Raw genomic sequence first — 18,119 nt, 5'->3', positions numbered from 1 at the left:
AATAAATGCAACAAATACAAGAATGCGTTATGAAACTCAACCGGACAACCTTTCTGTCCACTGTACGTACTTCGTATCTCCGTTGGAGCTGTTATAATGGTAATTATATCTCTCGTATAACAGTTTTGGCATTTGAAGCCTTGCTGTATTATATTTTCGCCTTTCGGCCATATTAAACAATACAGCAACAACAAACACAATATAATTAACACTTGTGCCTGGGAAAGATTGCACACAACAATGGAAAAAAACAAAAGCATTCTTAAAACAGCAGGCATATTTTTTCCCGCCTGTATATAAACTATTACGAGAATTTGTAACGACTATTGGAACATATATTGTATTTGTTGCATTTAATTATGAATAATTTTCTCGCAGATATTACGAATGCAGTTTCCGGAAAAACAAAGACGTAAAATGTACAGCGCGATTAACAATAAAAAATAATGAATTTATTACAAGTGGGAGACATGAACGGCATAAAAAGTCTGTACCTGAATTGGGCGAACTGAAAAAAAAATCGAAGCTTCCCCATCGTATGAAACAACAAGAATGATTAAAAAAAGAATACTTACAAAGTGAGTAAGAAGCGATGAAGTAGACTTAGTAGACAGTAAATGCTGTTATAAACACAAGTAACTAATGTACATAGATACGATCATTTGCTGCACGGAACGACTATTGGGAACATAGAAAGATCTATTCAACGACATAAAAAAAAAACATATTGGACAGATTCCACAAGATTTGAATAATTTGCATTGTTGTTTGCAAAAAGATAACTGGAGGCAATTACTTAAGCTAGATGCGGCAGACGCCTCCTTAGTTGTAGAATTCGTCATAAAAAATAACAATACAAAAGCTATTATTTTTATTGATCAAGTATTAACGGAAAAACTTATGAATGTTAATAAGAAAAAAGTTATCATCTTTGTTGATGGTACATTTGCGACAGTACCACAATTAAAAAATACCAACAGTCAATTATGGACTATTGTAATGAGACACAATGATAGAGTAAGCAAAACAAATAATTTATTAGTTCATGATTTAATTAATGTATACAGTATTAAATTGCAAAAGGCATTCTACATATTATCTAAATCTATAAATAAAATGAATTTTTTCAAATTTCAGACATTTCCAATTGTGTATGCAATAATGGAAGGACGAAAAACTGAAAATTATGTAGACATTTTAAGAACTGTTGTAAATATTATAAAAATTGAACCAGATACAGCGATATGTGATTTCGAGAAAGCCGAACACAAGGCATTAAAAATTGTTTTTCCCTACGTGAAAGTAATTGGCTGCTTTTTTTATTACAGTCAGGTAATAAAAAATATAATAACAATATACATATACATTAATGTGTATACAATGCGCATCCAATGTTTTTCATGCTAGTTTCGCATTGTAGGCATTGGTGCATAATGCTGATAAACGTGGAATTTTGAAAGGCAAAGAAAAAGAATTAGGTTGGGCGGCAACAAAATTATTAATATGTTTGACATATTTACCTGAAAAATTAATAGTAGAAGGCTTCCACCTAATAGCAAATGTTATTTTTGAGGATTGCAAGATGTTGCAACCATTTTTCTCCTATTACAAGGAAACGTGGATCAATGGCTTTAAGCTCAATTCGTTCTCTATATTTAATGAAACACATAAAACAAATAATATTTCAGAAAGACACAACCGAGAACTGAAAGCAAATTTACAAAAACATTCGACAATTGTGGAATTTTTATGTACGTTGTGAACGCCTTATTGCAAATATTTTGTTGCAGAAAATAATCATATACTTCTCAACATTAAATATTATTTACAGCGTACCTTACCGAGCATCAAAAAACTATACACAGTTTTTTAAGGCACCCGAAATTCTGGGCGAGAGTGGAGCGTAAAAACGTAAAAGAAAAAGAGGACACACTGAAAAACATTTGGCAAGAAATAGAAAGAGATATAGAAAATGTAGATTTATTATTAATGTTGAATAGACTGAGTGAACTTGTCGGAAAAAAAGAAATAAATATATTGTAATACATTCTATTGTTATTTTAATATTCCATATAGTATCAAAGGCTTGTGCACGCATATACACATTTATAAATATTAGAAGTTAAAGCTAGTTGAAGTTTGGAACGTTCCTGGAGCGATTTTTTAAAAATGATTTGTCCCATTTCTAAAGGAGAAATAATTTCGCAGAGTGTATCGGTTTGGTCTCTTATGTATTTCGTATTTGTCACTCAGAAATGTCTCTGTGCCAAAGGAGAAATGGGACAAATTATTTTAAAAAAATCGCTCCAGGAACGTTCCAAACTTCAACTAGCTGAAGTTAATTGTGTTGAGAGCAATATGGAAGATTCGTATTTATACGGATTCGCGTTAAAATTAATTGGCAGCTTTTAAACAGCATAACATCACATTTCAAAGAGTATCCGGACGAAAATGTTTAAAGGTGTGTGATAGACCGAAATAAATCATGCACACAGATCTCTGGTCATCTCTGGTTCCACACACTTCTCCGTTGGATGCAACCTGATGGCTTGTTCGCTGTTCAACCTCATTCCAATCTGAGTCCTGCGAAAGTGACTGCTTTCGACGGGATCGACGTGGCTCAATACGCGTCTATATGTATCTCCTGGAAGGTTCTGCCTTGCTGGCTGGATCGTTTCTGTTATGAATTAATCCCACAAGTTTTGGAGAGCATTATATCCCAGAGCTGGAACAAAAAAAATTAATCGAAGGAAAGAATCGATCCAACATAAAAAATTATAGTGCGCACATACACCCAGAGAGCAAAATATGTTAATTTTGAACTCATATTGTATTTATGCACCTTCGAAACATAAATAATATACATCGATATGGGTTTAGCTACTTATCTGACATTTGTCTGTTCTTCATTTTGCTCCTTTCTATCCTCCTTTTCACGCTAGCATCATTTCGCACAGGTTTTAAGCTACACTTGACAATAATGACTTTGTTCCAATTTGAAGAACGTCGAAGCTGCAATTAACAGTGAATTGCATTTACCTAGACATGTCACTGTGAATTTCATATTGTTTATGTACGTAATATTCTTATAGAAAATAAATACTGATTGTAATACATTGGCCAGTGATTAATTATTATTGCTCATTAATGTTGTTACAAAAATAATAAAATTACAAAGCAACACAGTAATTTATCACTCGTCAATTTATTACAGCACCAGTATTAATTTCTTATTATCCTACTGTATAATTTATCCACACATCTATACATCTTTTTATTTATTTTTATAATACAAGTTTTCTCACCTTGTTATTGTACGATTTTTTATTACATTTATTTTAATTACATGCCACGACACACATGTATCCTATCTAAAAAAAGGTGTTTATAAAATATTTATTATTTTATATACGGCGAGCACGCATATGTCAAAACACGCGCTTATGGTGTCGGCTAACCAACATATTACTACTTATTCAGTGTTACAAATCCACGGAAGTTTAATTTGAGTTACCTAGGGATTTTCGTTCGTGCCAACCCTATCCCCTCTCTTTTTATGGAAATTGTCTTGTAACCAAAATTTTTCTTTATTAGTTTTAGAAATTTTTAATTAGAATTGCATTTATAAAGAGTTATGTATTATATTTTTGTATATATATTAGTTGTTTTCAATCTAAATACGTCAATTAAAATTTAATTTGATTATATTATTATTATTTTTAAATTAAATAATTTATAAATAGTAATGTAAGTATTTTATTGTTGAAATTATATAACTTATTGTGTGTGAGAAATATAAGTTTTATATTTAGAAAGATAAAATATAATTAGCTAGCTATTTGCACGCGATCTTGGAAGAGTTGTTACCGAAACCTAAATCGTACATCAAAGACAGCTGGACGTTTGCAGAAACCATCAGGGATGTAACTATCAACGCTGATCATGTCCTAGCCTCCTTTGATGTGGTGAACGGTGAATATCCCCCGGGGAAAATGATCCCAACAAAAAAATCCCACTCTAAAGATCCCGAAAAATATGTTCCCCGAAAAAAATAATCCCAACAACAAAAAAATCCCCCTCTAAAGATCCCGAAAAATATGTTTCCCGAATAAAATAATCCCAACAACAAGAATATCCCACTCTAAAGAAATCGGTCAAATTCTGCCTTTAAGGGGAGATATACACCTAGCATGGTCGAAAAAATCGATTTTTTTTGCATTTTCTTGAAGCTTGAGGTCTCAAGAATATCTGGTTAAAATTGCAAGTCAATATCTCGATAAATAACGAAGTTACAGCCGAGAGAGTGAACCGTCTCCGAGAGCGCGCCGTGCCGCCTGTTTTGTGGCCGAGCCGAGAGGCAAGCGACCCTTCGAAGAGAGCGTGTCTAAACCTGTTTACGATTCTATTGTGTTTTTGGGCGTGCTCGGGTCCAGGTATAACGGAAATATCACACGACCGTTATTCTTTGCCAGAAATTAGACGCGTTTAGTCAGTAGCTTGCCGTTCGTGCAACTGCGTTACAGTGAGTTTTCGTCTGTGAATACATATTCTGAGGAAAATGGATAACAGATATAAAGGTTCTCGGGAAGCTCATCAATCCGGATCTTTTCGCAAAGATCGAAGCAAGAAGAAGATACCGCCCAAAAATCGATATACTGCCGAAAAAGTAGAACTTTCCGACGAGAATATTAGTTCCAGTGCCAAAAAATTGAAGACTGATCGTGAGACATCCGCACCAGAAGATCCAAACATCGGGTATCGAATTTTGAATTTTCTGGCAGTGTTTTCTGCCTTATCGGAATGTGTAAAATGCAAAAAGTGTGATAGTGATGTTCGATTCTCAATAGAAAGCACTCGAGGGCTTGGTTTTAAAATTGTAGTTTCGTGTTCATCGTGCAAACCGACTTTCATTCCTTCGTGCCCGTACATCAAGACAGCTTACAAAATAAACACACGATTCTTTTTTGTTATGCGTTTATTGGGGATTGGTTTGCGTGGAGCTATGAAATTTTGTGGCCTCATGGATTTACCGCCTCCGGTTCAACAAACGACGTATGATATGATAATTGAGAACATTCATTCTGCTGCTTCAAGTATTGTTCAATTGGTGTTAAAACAAGCTGTAAAAGAAGAACAACAGGAAATAACAAAACAAAATTCGAGTGATGATATAAAAAAACTGACCGTTTCAGGAGATGGTACGTGGCGAAAACGTGGTTTACTTCATTATATGGAGTTGTGGTTCTCATTGGTCACTTGACAGGAAAAGTCGTTGATTTTATTGTAAAGTCTGCTTATTGTGCTGAATGTAACTATTGGAATAAACACGTCAATACCGAGCAATATCAGGAATGGAAATCTAATCACGAAGAAAATTGCCAGGCAAATCATGTCGGATCGGCAGGCAAAATGGAAGTAGACGCCATGAAGGAATTATTTTCAAGATCTGTCGAAAAGCATGGAGTTATGTACATTAATTACATCGGGGATGGCGACTCTAAGACGTACACGGGATTAGTGAATGCGAAACCGTATGGTGATGAGATTGAGATTATAAAAAAAGAATGCGTGGGACACGTTCAAAAGCGAATGGAAACCCGTCTTCGCGAATGCAAAAAAAAAATCCTGGAATCGGCGGCAAAAACAAATTGACGGCAAAGTTTATAGACAAACTGAGCATTTACTATGGCTTAGCCATTCGAAGAAACAGTAACTCCAAGGATGACATGAAAAAAGCGATATGGGCAACATTCTACCATTACGGCTCAACAGACAGCAAGCCTGAACATCATTTTTGTCCCGAAGGCCCCGAATCGTGGTGCAAGTGGCAACAAGCGAAAGCTAAAGGAGAACTGAAGAATTTCCGTCACGATTATTCAGCATTGCCAAAAACGGTGTTAGATTCCATCAAACCAATTTACGAAAACCTCAGCAATGACAAATTGTTGGAACGCTGTGTTGGCGGATACACACAAAACAGCAATGAGAGCTTCAACCAACTTATTTGGAAGATAGCTCCAAAAACGATGCACAGCGGGGCCAAAATTGTTAACATTGCTGCATTTCTTGCAACATGCACGTTCAACAATGGTGTCACGTCATTGTTAGAAATCATGAACGTGTTAGGAATATCGGTCGGATCGGGCGCGCACTTGTACGCTGCGCAAGAAGACGAAACTCGCATAGCGAAAGCCGAGCTGCAAGCGCAAGAACAGACTAAAGAAGGTCGAATACGGCGCCGACAACAAAATTTAGAAAATATGAACATTCCGTTGACCGCAGGAGACTTACACTATGGAGCTGGTATCGATGATTCCATGTAAGTTGACAAATTTCATGATTTATTCATTCCCAAATTTTCAAACGCGTTTTTCTCAAAACCACGTTTTTCAAATCGGTACCCAAAATTTCTCGAAAACCAATGAACCGATTGCCTTAAATTTTTTTGTGGTTATTCTATACATCATTATCTAGTACTTGTCATAGGATTTTTTTTTTCGTTGCTTAGTTTTTGTTTTATAGGCAAAATAATAACTAATTTTTGGTCGAAAAATCGCTATGTTATGTTCAAACGTCCGCCATTTTGTCATAAATCGATATTATCAAAATCGGCTATGACAAGTACTAGATTATAGTATCTAATTTAATAATCTTTTTGGTTTTTTTGTTTCAGATGATTTTTGAAGAAACGCCAGTGGGTACCGTTTACCCGGATTTTTTTACGGCGCTCCAAAGATTATACCACAACCTCGTCAATTTTTGATTTTTGTAAATAAAAAAAATTGGACATATTCCTGAATGTGTATACTTTTAGATAGAAAAACTCCCAATCCGAAATTTCAAATAGTTTTCCTTTAAAAAATTCACAAAAATGACCTTTTTCCGGCCTCCTAGGTGTATATCTCCCCTTAAGGGTAAAGCCAGCGAAATTCTATGTTAAGAATAGATTCGGTCGCCGAAATTTACATTTAAATAGCCGAATATTTCCCGGTAACTGAAGGGCAGAAAAACAGAGCTCTATTGTTGGCGATAATGACTCGCTCCTTTGTCTCGGAGACTTGGTGCGCGAGGCATACACCCGTGACAAAGCGAGCGACCTATATATCAAAACAGCTGATCGGTGACTGGCCTCGAGTTCAGCGTGACATTCGTCAAAACGAATTACTCGAGACGTCGACAGCTGATTGGATCAGCCGAATTTTCGGCTCGTTACCGGGGGTCCGGAGGAATCGAGAACATTCTGAAGTCGTGGGAATAAAACCCCGGACCCTCGCGCGCGAGCCCGCTAACGACGAAAGTTTCTCGGAGGACGCGTATCGAAACATAGAGTCACTCGCTTATTCGTTGCTTGTTTCGAATTGTGAAATTATTCGTCGCATAATTCATCGAGTGCCCTAAGTTTGCGAGGTTGTCTGTTAACAATGACGCTGCATTTTGTGACAAATCAGAAAGGCGGTGAAAATCTTGTTCATCGTGGATACATATATGTATTTCATCGCGAGGGTGCTGGAAAATTCATATGGCGATGTGTTTTACATAAAACCGGCAAATGCCGTGGACGCTGCTATACATCCACCAAAAACTCTTCTACTAGAATATTTGTTACGATCACTAATTGTGCGGTGCAATGTATCTCATTATATGTAACTTCGTTTCTTGTTATTATATTTAAAAATTGATATCTCGAAAGCTGCATTGTAGCGCAATGTGGTTTGCGGAACTCTTCTACTACATTATTTGTAACGATCACTAATTGTGCGGTGCAATGTATCTCATTATATGTAACTTCGTTTCTTGTTATTACATTTAAATATTGATATCTCGAAAGCTATAATAAAAATCATGTAATATAATGATTCACATCTGGGACATATATGCATGGGATGTTGTCGATTCGGGGACCTTTTGCATCTGGGACATTTATGCACGGGATCTTTTGCATCTGGGATATTTATGCACGGGATGTTGTCGATCTGGGGATCTCTTTGGTGGGATTTTTTTGGTGGGATTTTTTGGTTCGGGTGATTTTTTCAGGTATCTTATCGATGCCAACCCTTTGATGTCACTTCACTTTTTACGAACATCCCTAAAGAATTAGTTCTTCAAGGCATTGAAAAACGCTGGCATTTCATTTCACCTCACACGAAATTCTCCCTACCTCAATTTCTTCACGCCGTTGAATGGGTATTGATCTCCACGAGCTTTTGTTTTAATAGACAGTACTATGAACAAGTTTTTGGCAGTCCCATGGGTTCTCCATTCTCTCCCAAAGCGTCTGACATTGTAATGGAGGACTTGGAGACCCATTGTCTTAGTGCACTTGACTTTGACCTTCAGTTTTATTGTAGATACGTTGACGATAGTTTTGCTATAATTCCTAAGTCAAGATTAAATGACATACTCGATGCGTTTAATAACTACCATCCGCGACTAAATTTCATCTATGAATTATAAAACAACGATTGTCTCCCGTTTCTCGACACAATGGTCATCAGGGACGGAAATAGGTTGACCTCGAATTGGTACAGAAAACCAACGTTCTCTGGCCGGTACACAAATTATTTTTCTAGTCATCCGTTAAAATATAAGGTGAATACAATTACGGGTCTGGTCGATCGCGCTGTTCTCTTGTCTGATGCTCATTACCATGATTCGAACATTAATGAGGTTAAAAAAATATTGTTGAACAACTCCTTCCCAATGGAGCTCATTAATAAACACGTCAACATTAGAATAAAGCAGCTTCGACACAGACCTGACATTACTAGTTCGCCGGTTCAATTCGATCCACGACGATGTGTTGTACTACTGTATGTTAAAGACCTTAGCGGGATTATAAGTCGCACACTTAATAATATCGGTCTTACTACAGTCTACACTGTTCCCAAAAAATTGGATGTCATCATTAAAAGGGGCAAGGACCGTCTTGATAAAAATCAGTCCACTGAGTTGGTTTATCGAATCAACTGTAATGATTGCTGTGCATCCTACATTGGTCAAACGAAACGCTACTTAAAAACACGCGTCACAGAACATTTCAACGATATAAAGAAGAACGATCGTCAGCATTCTGTTGTCAGTAAGCACCGCGTCTCTCATGGCCATGAATTTAAATGGTCCGAAGTTGAGATACTTCACAAATAAAAGAATAGAAAAAAGAGAGAAATCGCTGAAATGTTCCTCATAAAGAAATATTCTAATACCATCAACCTCCAGAAAGATACGGATAATTTAAATCCTATTTATGACAACGTCATCTCGTGTTTATAATTTTTGTTATTCGACGGCGCCTGTTCCGTCAACCTTCGATTTAGACTAGGCGACACTTTCAGTTCGTTTCTGACGTCCATCGCGTAAACATGAATTTTCGGTGCTGTTTTGTGATATAATATAACTCAGCGAGCATGATACAAACCGGGGCCATTGGAAAACATTCTCTGCGTAATTAAAATTTTTATTCTTTTTTCTTTTCCTTTTTTTATCTATGACCACATACTTACCTTTTGACGAATTAATTTTTTAGCACTGTTGTGACTTTTCTATCAAAATCTCATGAACAGTTGACTGAGAATGCTTTGACGATGGTACATTTTCCTCATCAGGTACCTTCAATTGTTACACATGATTTTAATTTCCTGTATATTCATTAATCTAACTTATTGACGCTGCGATTCTTATAATTGTTGTTTGTTAGATCACTTGAGAAGGACCCGAAGCCTGGGTCGAAACGTCGTGAAAGTTATGTAATTTTTGCCAATTAGTCGATTAGTAGTCGATTAAATATATGCACCTTTTTGTTAATTATTATTGGCGGAACAAACACTTACTTCTTGATATAAAATATAATTATATAAAATATATTACGTATATATATCATTTTTAAATTTTACAATAAAAAATTGTTGTATATAATATTTCTTATTTCAAATAATAACATGACTGAAATATCTTTTTAGAAAAATTTATTTCATATATTCTTTACAGTATAGTGAAAATGTGAAATCTGAAAATCTGGAGTCGCGCGAAATATTATAATTGCCCCAGCACGCGCTCGCCGCCCGCCGCGCCGCAGCGTTGCCGATTCACACGCCGAAAGCATGAACAGCCACGATCGCGTCACCTGAATTGGAGCGAGAAGGAAGGAATGACATTCCCTTTCGCTCGCACGACAAACGCCGATCACGCATTGTATATTATTAGCCGTTTGACACAGCTAGACAGCAAGTCTCCATGTGCGTAAAAGGGGGGGGTGAGGTAAGAGGGGGCATGCTGAGGGACTCGGGCTCAAAATCGCATTATTAAAACACACGACCTATTTTCAGCAAGCTCATTACACTATTATTTATTGTATAATATATATGTATTGAGTATATAAAATAATATCGCCTCTAGTGCGAATAAATTGAAAATATTTATGGACGCTATGAAATGAGTGTTCGAGAGCGCGCGGTAGCGCGAGATAGCGCGAGGTAGAAGACGACCACAAAAAAGGACACAGCAAGTAACCGAAAAATAAAAGTTTGTATTTACAAAATGTACAGTGTTCTTTCTTTCCAGCGAAGAAAGCGAAGCCGTGAGCGCGCACAGCAGCGAAACGGCAGAGCGGCGAAAGCAAGCGCGCGCGAAGACTTCCACGCGGAAGCGGTGTAACATAGCGGAATACAGCGGTCGTATATAGAAATATACTTGGCGGGTGATCTGCGAGCGAAGTGCCGAAAGGGCGGACAAGACCTTCCGCGGCGCAGCGGCGGTCTTTTATTACCTCCGAGACGAGGCTCCCTCCAAGCTCGTTACTGATGATTTCGCGAGGGTGATTGGCCACCGGCGGCCCACGTCACCGTGCTTACGTCACGGTTTTCAAGTGTCGATCCGAAGCGATCGTTACTTGTTTTCGACTGCTTTGTTTATAGCATGGATCCTTCCCTTTGCGTAAGCACAAATAAGTCGTTCAGGCCGTCGAACAAGGTCTGACCTTATTATTGATGACAAAGTCAAAGTTGCCAGAATGTTAATCACGAAAGATCCATGCTATACTGAATATTCCCGTGACAAATCTCATGCGATAATTTAAGCGAATATTAATTATCGCAGGCGTGCATGCGCTAACAAACAACCGAACGCGGTTTTCGAGATGCGAATGATCGCGACTGATCACGATCTCAAACAATGAGCGTTACAAATAAAATGTTTTATTTTTAAAATATTATTGCATCCATAGCATATTAGTCATAAAGTAAGAGTAGGAAATAAAGCTAGTTTATTTATTCGCTTATACTCTTACTCCTTACTCTACGCTTACTCCATATGTATTGTAGACCAACCTTTACAGTGCAAATCGACTTGACCACAATAATGGTAAAAGTTGTTATAGACAATAGATCAAAGAGTATGTATATATAAACGACATAAACATGCATATGTGCATATACATATGTATATGTAGTATATATACTCACGCGTAATAATTATTATACACTATGTGTAAGTATATGTGTGTTTGTGTATACATAATAATATACGCACTTTTATTTATAGCAATATATTATATTGCTATATTATTACTACGTTTACGCGAGCGTTAACATAGTATATCTTAGACATAGCAAACATGATTATTACATTGCATGAATGCAATGTACATACATGCTTACTTTTTGAACACATGTTGTTAAGGAGCGTTATAACCGTGCCGCGAGGCTGACGGCTATGCGCCTGCAGTCAGTCTCGTGGCACGGATTCGATTCGCACGGGGTTGATCGATCACGCGGTCCGGTGTGGTAGATCACGCGTTGACGCGGCCCTTTGGAGAGGTGCGCGCAGGCCCTCGGAGCGAAAGCGAGCGAACGGCAGACAGACACGATTCGTACACGGTAGCGGAAAGTTCTCTTCGCATCACGGCTGAAAATTTGTGCGTGGTTTCTCCACCGTTAAGCGCGGCATCGCCGCCAGTCTTTCGCTGAGTGCGCGAGTGATAGACACTCCAACCGTTATAATCGAGCTCAACCCGAAGTTCAGCTCTGGACATTTGTCAGTGAAAAGCGGGATCGTTAGCCCGTCTCGCTGCCAAGAGTTCGTTCGCTTCGAAGGAGGAGCATCCGGTCGACGCACGGCAAGATCCGTGTCGTCTCCGCTAAAGACCAGCAAGATCGCCAATCGAATTCTGGCTACAACAGTGTCCGTGTAACAAAATCTGATTTGTAAATAAATTGCGTGATCAATCGACGAGTTCTCATTCGCCGCCCTCACCCTCGTTTGGCACTCTGTCTGAGTGGCTCCGGCATTCATTGCGCTCCAACAAAATCCAGTCGAGCACGAGACATCTGGTCCTTCGAGCCGGATCGAAACGAGATTCACGCGAGTTCGCGGTGAGAACGTTCACGCGTAAAGTCAGAGCAAAATGAACGAACTTCGGGAACGACAAACGCAGTCGATGCGAGCCGTCGACCATGCGTTAGACAATTTTCGAAAAATCGGCAAGAAAAATCTTACCCCTGCCAAAATTCGAAATAGAATCAGTGCGCTAAAAGACATCTGGGTGCAAATTCAAAACGGGCATTTCGCCCTTCTCGCCGCCACCCCAGCTGCTGACCGTCCTGCTGACGACTACTTCCGGGAATCGCAGTACGAGGCTTGTGAAGAAGCATACCAGGCCGCCTTCGACTACATGGCCGAATGTCTCGAGGAACTGGATCCTTACGTGAGTCCGAACCAATCATTCGAATCTGGACATCATCCGCTGGGATCATCATCCGCGTTTTCGCTGTCTAACTTACCGCCGATAACGCTACCGCCATTTAACGGAAATTACGACGAATGGGAAACCTTCCGAGATCGATTCACTTCGCTCATTATTAACAATAAAGATTTGTCGAATTTTTCGCGCATGCATTTCCTTGTGTCGTGCTTAAAAGATCGTGCGCTTGAGTGCGTCAAGGATATTAACGTCACGGCAGATAACTTCGCGATTGCATGGAACACGTTAAACACGCGATTCGAAAATAAACGCCGCCTCATTAACGTTCATATGTCGACGTTGCTCAATCTGCCGACGGTCGCGCGTGAATCCGCTGTCGAGCTCCAAACCCTTCGCGACAAAATAAATACTGCGGTCGCCGCTCTGAGCAAGTTGAATCGCTCACCCGAAGAACTGTGGAGTGACATATTAGTCAATCTCGGTTCGTTAAAACTCGATACGGTAACACGCAAAGCGTGGAATTTAAAATATAGTGAGGAACGCATTCCTCCAGCGTATGAAGATTTCAGTAAATTTCTTGACAATCGGATTCGCGCGCTTGAAGAATGGAAGCTCCCCCTTTCTCCCGCCGACAGATCGAAACCAGCGAGCGTGCAAAAGATTAACAGTGCGGCTGCATCCGCGCAGTCACCACCGCCATGTTCATTATGCAAACTGAAGCATCAATTCAGTGCATGTCCGCAGTTCGTAAGTAAGAGCCCGAGTCAACGGCGCGATTTAGTCAGAAAAGAAAACCGTTGTTTCAACTGTATGAGGAAAGGTCACGCCGTTCAAGCGTCCTCCAGTAAATTCACTTGTCGCTTGTGTCAACGTAAGCATCATACGACGCTTCACCTTGACTCGGACTCTCAACCGAAAGCTCTCGACGTCGTGCCAACGAGTCAGCCGTCCCAGCCCGACACGACAACAAAAGAATAAGTAAATTCACTGTTTACGTCCTCAAATGCTACCGCGCGCGTACATGTGTTGCTCGCTACAGCTTGGATAGCGGTTGGCTCGTCGTCAGGTCGTTCCGTCACGGTTCGAGCTCTGTTAGACCAAGGGTCGGAAATGACTTTCATTACAGAGAAACTCGCTCAATGTTTGCGCTTGAAACGAATTCGCTTGCCAACAACTATTTCGGCAGTTGGTTGTGTCAACGCCGGGACATATCGCTCCGCGGCTACAATCACAATCTCTCCACGTGACCGCATGGCACCGGCATTCTCGACGACCGCGTTGATCTTGAAATCTTTAACGTCATACATTCCACCGCGCGTGGAAACTGAGCTCACCTTAAGTCATTTCGCGGATCTTCCATGGGCAGATTCCGACCCCATGAGCACAGATCCCATACAAATTCTTATTGGCGCTGATCTTTATAGCGAGTTGATCCTCGACGGCCTCCGGAAGGGAGCCACCGGGCGACCAATCGCTCAGAATACCGTGTTAGGCTGGATTATTTCCGGACCTATGACCTCCTCTCTAGTCTCGTCACACACGTCATCAAGTCCATTGTCCAGCACTCCTCCGTTCGTGACCTCTCATTTTTGTTCTCAAGGCGAATCACTCGAAGCCGAGTTACGCCGTTTCTGGGAAGTCGAGGAAATTCCCCGATCGTCCATGCTTAGCCCGGCTGACGAACAATGCGAAGAGCATTTTCGTCAAACCCATTCGCGCTGTCCGGATGGTCGATACATGGTTCGTTTGCCGTTCAAAACCGGCCCTCCCATCAACATCGGCCACTCCAGAGCCATTGCTGACAAATGTCTGCAACGCCTCACCCGGAGGCTGCAACGCAATCCGGAACAGCAGAAAGAGTATTCAGATTTTCTGCAGGAATATGAAAAGTTAGGTCATATGCAAGAAGCCCCTCGGTCTCAAATAGATGATGAGCAAAACGTTTATATTCCCCACCATCCGGTTATTCGTGAAGCCAGTGTGACAACGCACTTAAGAGTTGTATTCAATGCGTCGTGCTTGACTGCGAATGGATCCTCCCTGAATGATCATCTCTTGACAGGACCTAAGCTTCAACAAGATCTGCCTGCTGCCCTATTACAATGGCGACAATCTCGATACGTATACACTGCGGATATTACAAAGATGTACCGGCAGATTTGTGTCGACCCGCGTGACGGCAATTATCAAAGAATATTGTGGACACCTAATCCCTCAGACATTCCTCGAGAGTATATGCTATTAACCGTAACCTATGGTATGATCTCTGCGCCATTTCTAGCGCTTCGCGTTCTCATTCAACTTGTAACCGATGAAGGTCACAAGTTCCCGTTGGCTGTCATCATCCTTCAAAGGAAATGGTACGCCGACGATGCTCTCTTCGGCGATGACGATCCGATACGATTACGTCAATCTCGCGACCAGCTTCAAGCCCTCTTGCTTTTAGGTGGATTCGAACTAAGAAAATGGGCGAGCAACTCGTCTGAGTTACTGTCCGACATCGATCCTGCTAACCACGGCCTCGCCTGTAACAAAAATCTGCAAGACGACGAACGCGTAAAGGTTTTAGGCATCAGCTGGGCTCCATCTCAGGATCATTTTCAATTCAGCGTGAGCCTTGATCCAAATCTCCCTCGTACTAAGCGGACCATTCTGTCCACGATAGCCAAACTATTTGATCCGCTAGGATGGGCTACTCCCGTTATTGTCACCGCTAAAATTTTCATGCAGAGGCTATGGCGCCTCAACCTCAGTTGGGATGATGACATCCCATCGGACTACTCCACGCGATGGCAGTCCATTTACACGAATCTGGAAGCTCTTAACCGCCTGCAAATTCCACGATGGACAGGTTATGGATCTGACACCGTACGTTGTGAGCTCCACGGATTTGCTGACGCATCAACGAGCGCCTATGCTGCCGTTGTATATTTAATAGTGGAAACGTCGTCAGGTCAAATCGTTATCTCGTTGTTAACGAGCAAATCTAAAGTAGCCCCGGTCAAACCCGTGACCGTACCGCGCTTAGAGTTACTCGCCGCGGTTTTGTTAGCGCGGTTAATTCAATTTGTCCGCCGATCTATAGTCCTCAAGGACTCTGATTGCTTCTGCTGGATTGACGCGAAGATCGTGCTCGCCTGGCTCAGCCAGCATCCGTCAAAATGGAAGACATTTATAGCCAATCGAGTCCATGAAGTTCAATCACTTCTTCCGCATGTTTCATGGCGACATGTTCCGACTACCGACAATCCTGCTGATTGTGCTTCTCGCGGCTTACTGGGACCTGAGCTATTAGAACATGCCCTATGGTGGAATGGTCCTCCATGGCTCCACCTTCCCCAACGTTGTTGGCCACGCGAGGATTCAACGGGGCCTTATGAGACCCAACTCGAGCAAAAACAAGTCGTTTGTCAAGTCGCGACACCGGTTCCCTCTTGGGATCTTGACAAACGCTTTTCGTCGTGGCCCAAGTTGATTCGAGTCACAGCGCTCATTTTTCGATTTATCAATCATTGCCGTCGAATCAAACGCGACGGCTTTCAGTCCCCATCTCCCGGTTTAACTCTGTCCACCGACGAGTGTCATCAAGCAAAAGTCTTTTGGCTTAAATCAATACAAGCGACGTCATTTTCCGACAAAATTAAGGTGCTGTCCGCACATCAATCCCTCGCTCGAAAAAGTTCAGTACTCTCTCTTCACCCTTTCATTGATCAAGACGGCCTCCTGAGAGTAGGAGGTCGATTAAAGCATGCTCCCATTCCCGATCGCACGAAGCACCCTATCATTCTCTCCGCTCATCCCCTCGTGTCCCTTATCATACGGCACGCTCATGTGCGATCGCTCCACGCCGGTCCTCAACTCACGCTCCTTACATTGCGACAAGACTATTGGATTCTCCAAGCTCGCAAGATAGTACGATCCCTCATTCACAAATGTGTGACGTGCGCGCGAGAGAAGGCCGTAGCTCCTCAGCAACTTATGGGAGATCTCCCCTCGCTGCGAGTTTCTCCGCCGACTCGTAGCTTCCTACATTGCGGTCTCGACTACGCAGGACCTGTTCAAATACGGGCTTCGGGAGGTCGCGGGATCAAGTCGTGCAAAGCCTACATCGCGTTATTCGTGTGCCTCGCCACAAGAGCTATTCACTTAGAATTAGTCGGAAGCTATTCCACGTCATCCTTTTTGGACGCGTACACTCGTTTTTGCGCTCGTCGAGGATTGCCAGCGTCGATGCACTCGGACAACGGGACCACGTTCGTCGGCGCGGACCGTGAATTAACCGTCGCGTACAAGGCAGCTGTCTCAGATCCGAATTTTCTCAATTCTACGGCGACCGACAATACTCAGTGGCATTTTCTCCCACCATCAGCGCCTCATTTTGGAGGATTATGGGAAGCAGGAGTGAGAAGCGTGAAATATCATCTACGTCGCGTTATAAAAAATTATACGCTGACCTTCGAGGAGTTCTCCACACTTCTCTGCAAAATCGAAGCATGTCTTAACTCGCGTCCTCTCGCTCCGCTGCGAGACGAGCCTCATGAGTACGAAACATTAACACCCGGTCACTTTCTGATCGGGTCCGCAATCACCGTTTCTCCTTCTCCTTCCCTCTTAACATTAAACGAGAACCGGTTGTCTCGATGGCAACTCGTGCGTCAAATAGCCGAACGTTTTTGGAAGCTGTGGCAAAGCGACTATATAAACACACTCCAGCAGCGGGTCAAATGGCGCCGAATTCAGCCTCCAATTCAAATCGGGCAACTAGTTTTACTGCGAAATAACGCCCTACCACCTTGTAAATGGGAACTTGGTAGAGTTACTCAATGTCACCCCGGTCCCGACGGACTGACGCGTGTTGTAACGGTCAAAACGGCCACCTCGGAGTATAAACGTCCTATCGTCAAGATTTGTATCCTCCCGATCGATTTAGAAGGCGCCTAACTCGCTCACGGCGGGCGGTCCGAGCCACCACACTTGCGCCGTCTTCTTAACGTTAAGTAACCTGTAAATACCCTTTGTACATAATTTAGATTTAACTTGTAATGACTCAAGTTTCTGATCAACCTATCCATCGCCTCACAAGACTCACTCGAGAATCACTATCGTCGAAACCTCTGTTTCGAGGCGGGCGGTATGTTAAGGAGCGTTATAACCGTGCCGCGAGGCTGACGGCTATGCGCCTGCAGTCAGTCTCGTGGCACGGATTCGATTCGCACGGGGTTGATTGATCACGCGGTCCGGTGTGGTAGATCACGCGTTGACGCGGCCCTTTGGAGAGGTGCGCGCAGGCCCTCGGAGCGAAAGCGAGCGAACGGCAGACAGACTCGATTCGTACACGGTAGCGGAAAGTTCTCTTCGCATCACGGCTGAAAATTTGTGCGTGGTTTCTCCACCGTTAAGCGCAGCATCGCCGCCAGTCTTTCGC

General features: G+C 41.8%; 3 protein-coding genes across 3 annotated transcripts; all 3 read left to right on the top strand.

Annotated features, from left to right (window-relative positions):
- Positions 1-5,564: 5,564 nt before the first annotated feature.
- Positions 5,565-6,323, top strand: LOC139787229 (uncharacterized). Its single transcript, XM_071726304.1, has one exon. The coding sequence runs from the start codon at positions 5,565-5,567 to the stop codon at positions 6,321-6,323; it is 759 nt and encodes a 252-aa protein (XP_071582405.1).
- Positions 6,324-12,397: 6,074 nt separating this feature from the next.
- On the top strand, positions 12,398-13,672 carry LOC139787231 (uncharacterized). Its single transcript, XM_071726306.1, has one exon. The coding sequence runs from the start codon at positions 12,398-12,400 to the stop codon at positions 13,670-13,672; it is 1,275 nt and encodes a 424-aa protein (XP_071582407.1).
- Positions 13,673-13,945: 273 nt separating this feature from the next.
- Positions 13,946-17,635, top strand: LOC139787230 (uncharacterized). Its single transcript, XM_071726305.1, has one exon. The coding sequence runs from the start codon at positions 13,946-13,948 to the stop codon at positions 17,633-17,635; it is 3,690 nt and encodes a 1,229-aa protein (XP_071582406.1).
- Positions 17,636-18,119: the final 484 nt, after the last annotated feature.

The sequence above is a fragment of the Temnothorax nylanderi genome, unplaced genomic scaffold, assembly GCF_030848795.1.
Source record: "Temnothorax nylanderi isolate EJ_2023f unplaced genomic scaffold, tnyl_v1.0 TNYL_tig1350_pilon, whole genome shotgun sequence".
In the NCBI taxonomy this organism is placed as follows: Eukaryota; Metazoa; Arthropoda; class Insecta; order Hymenoptera; family Formicidae; genus Temnothorax; species Temnothorax nylanderi.
Note: the sequence above shows the minus strand (reverse complement) of the source record. Positions and strands in the feature narration are given on the sequence as shown.

What these genes read in the sequence shown, in the direction of transcription:
- LOC139787229 (XM_071726304.1), top strand. Translation starts at nt 5,565, where the DNA reads ATGCGTGGGACACGTTCAAAAGCGAATGGAAACCCGTCTTCGCGAATG.
- LOC139787231 (XM_071726306.1), top strand. Translation starts at nt 12,398, where the DNA reads ATGAACGAACTTCGGGAACGACAAACGCAGTCGATGCGAGCCGTCGAC.
- LOC139787230 (XM_071726305.1), top strand. Translation starts at nt 13,946, where the DNA reads ATGGCACCGGCATTCTCGACGACCGCGTTGATCTTGAAATCTTTAACG.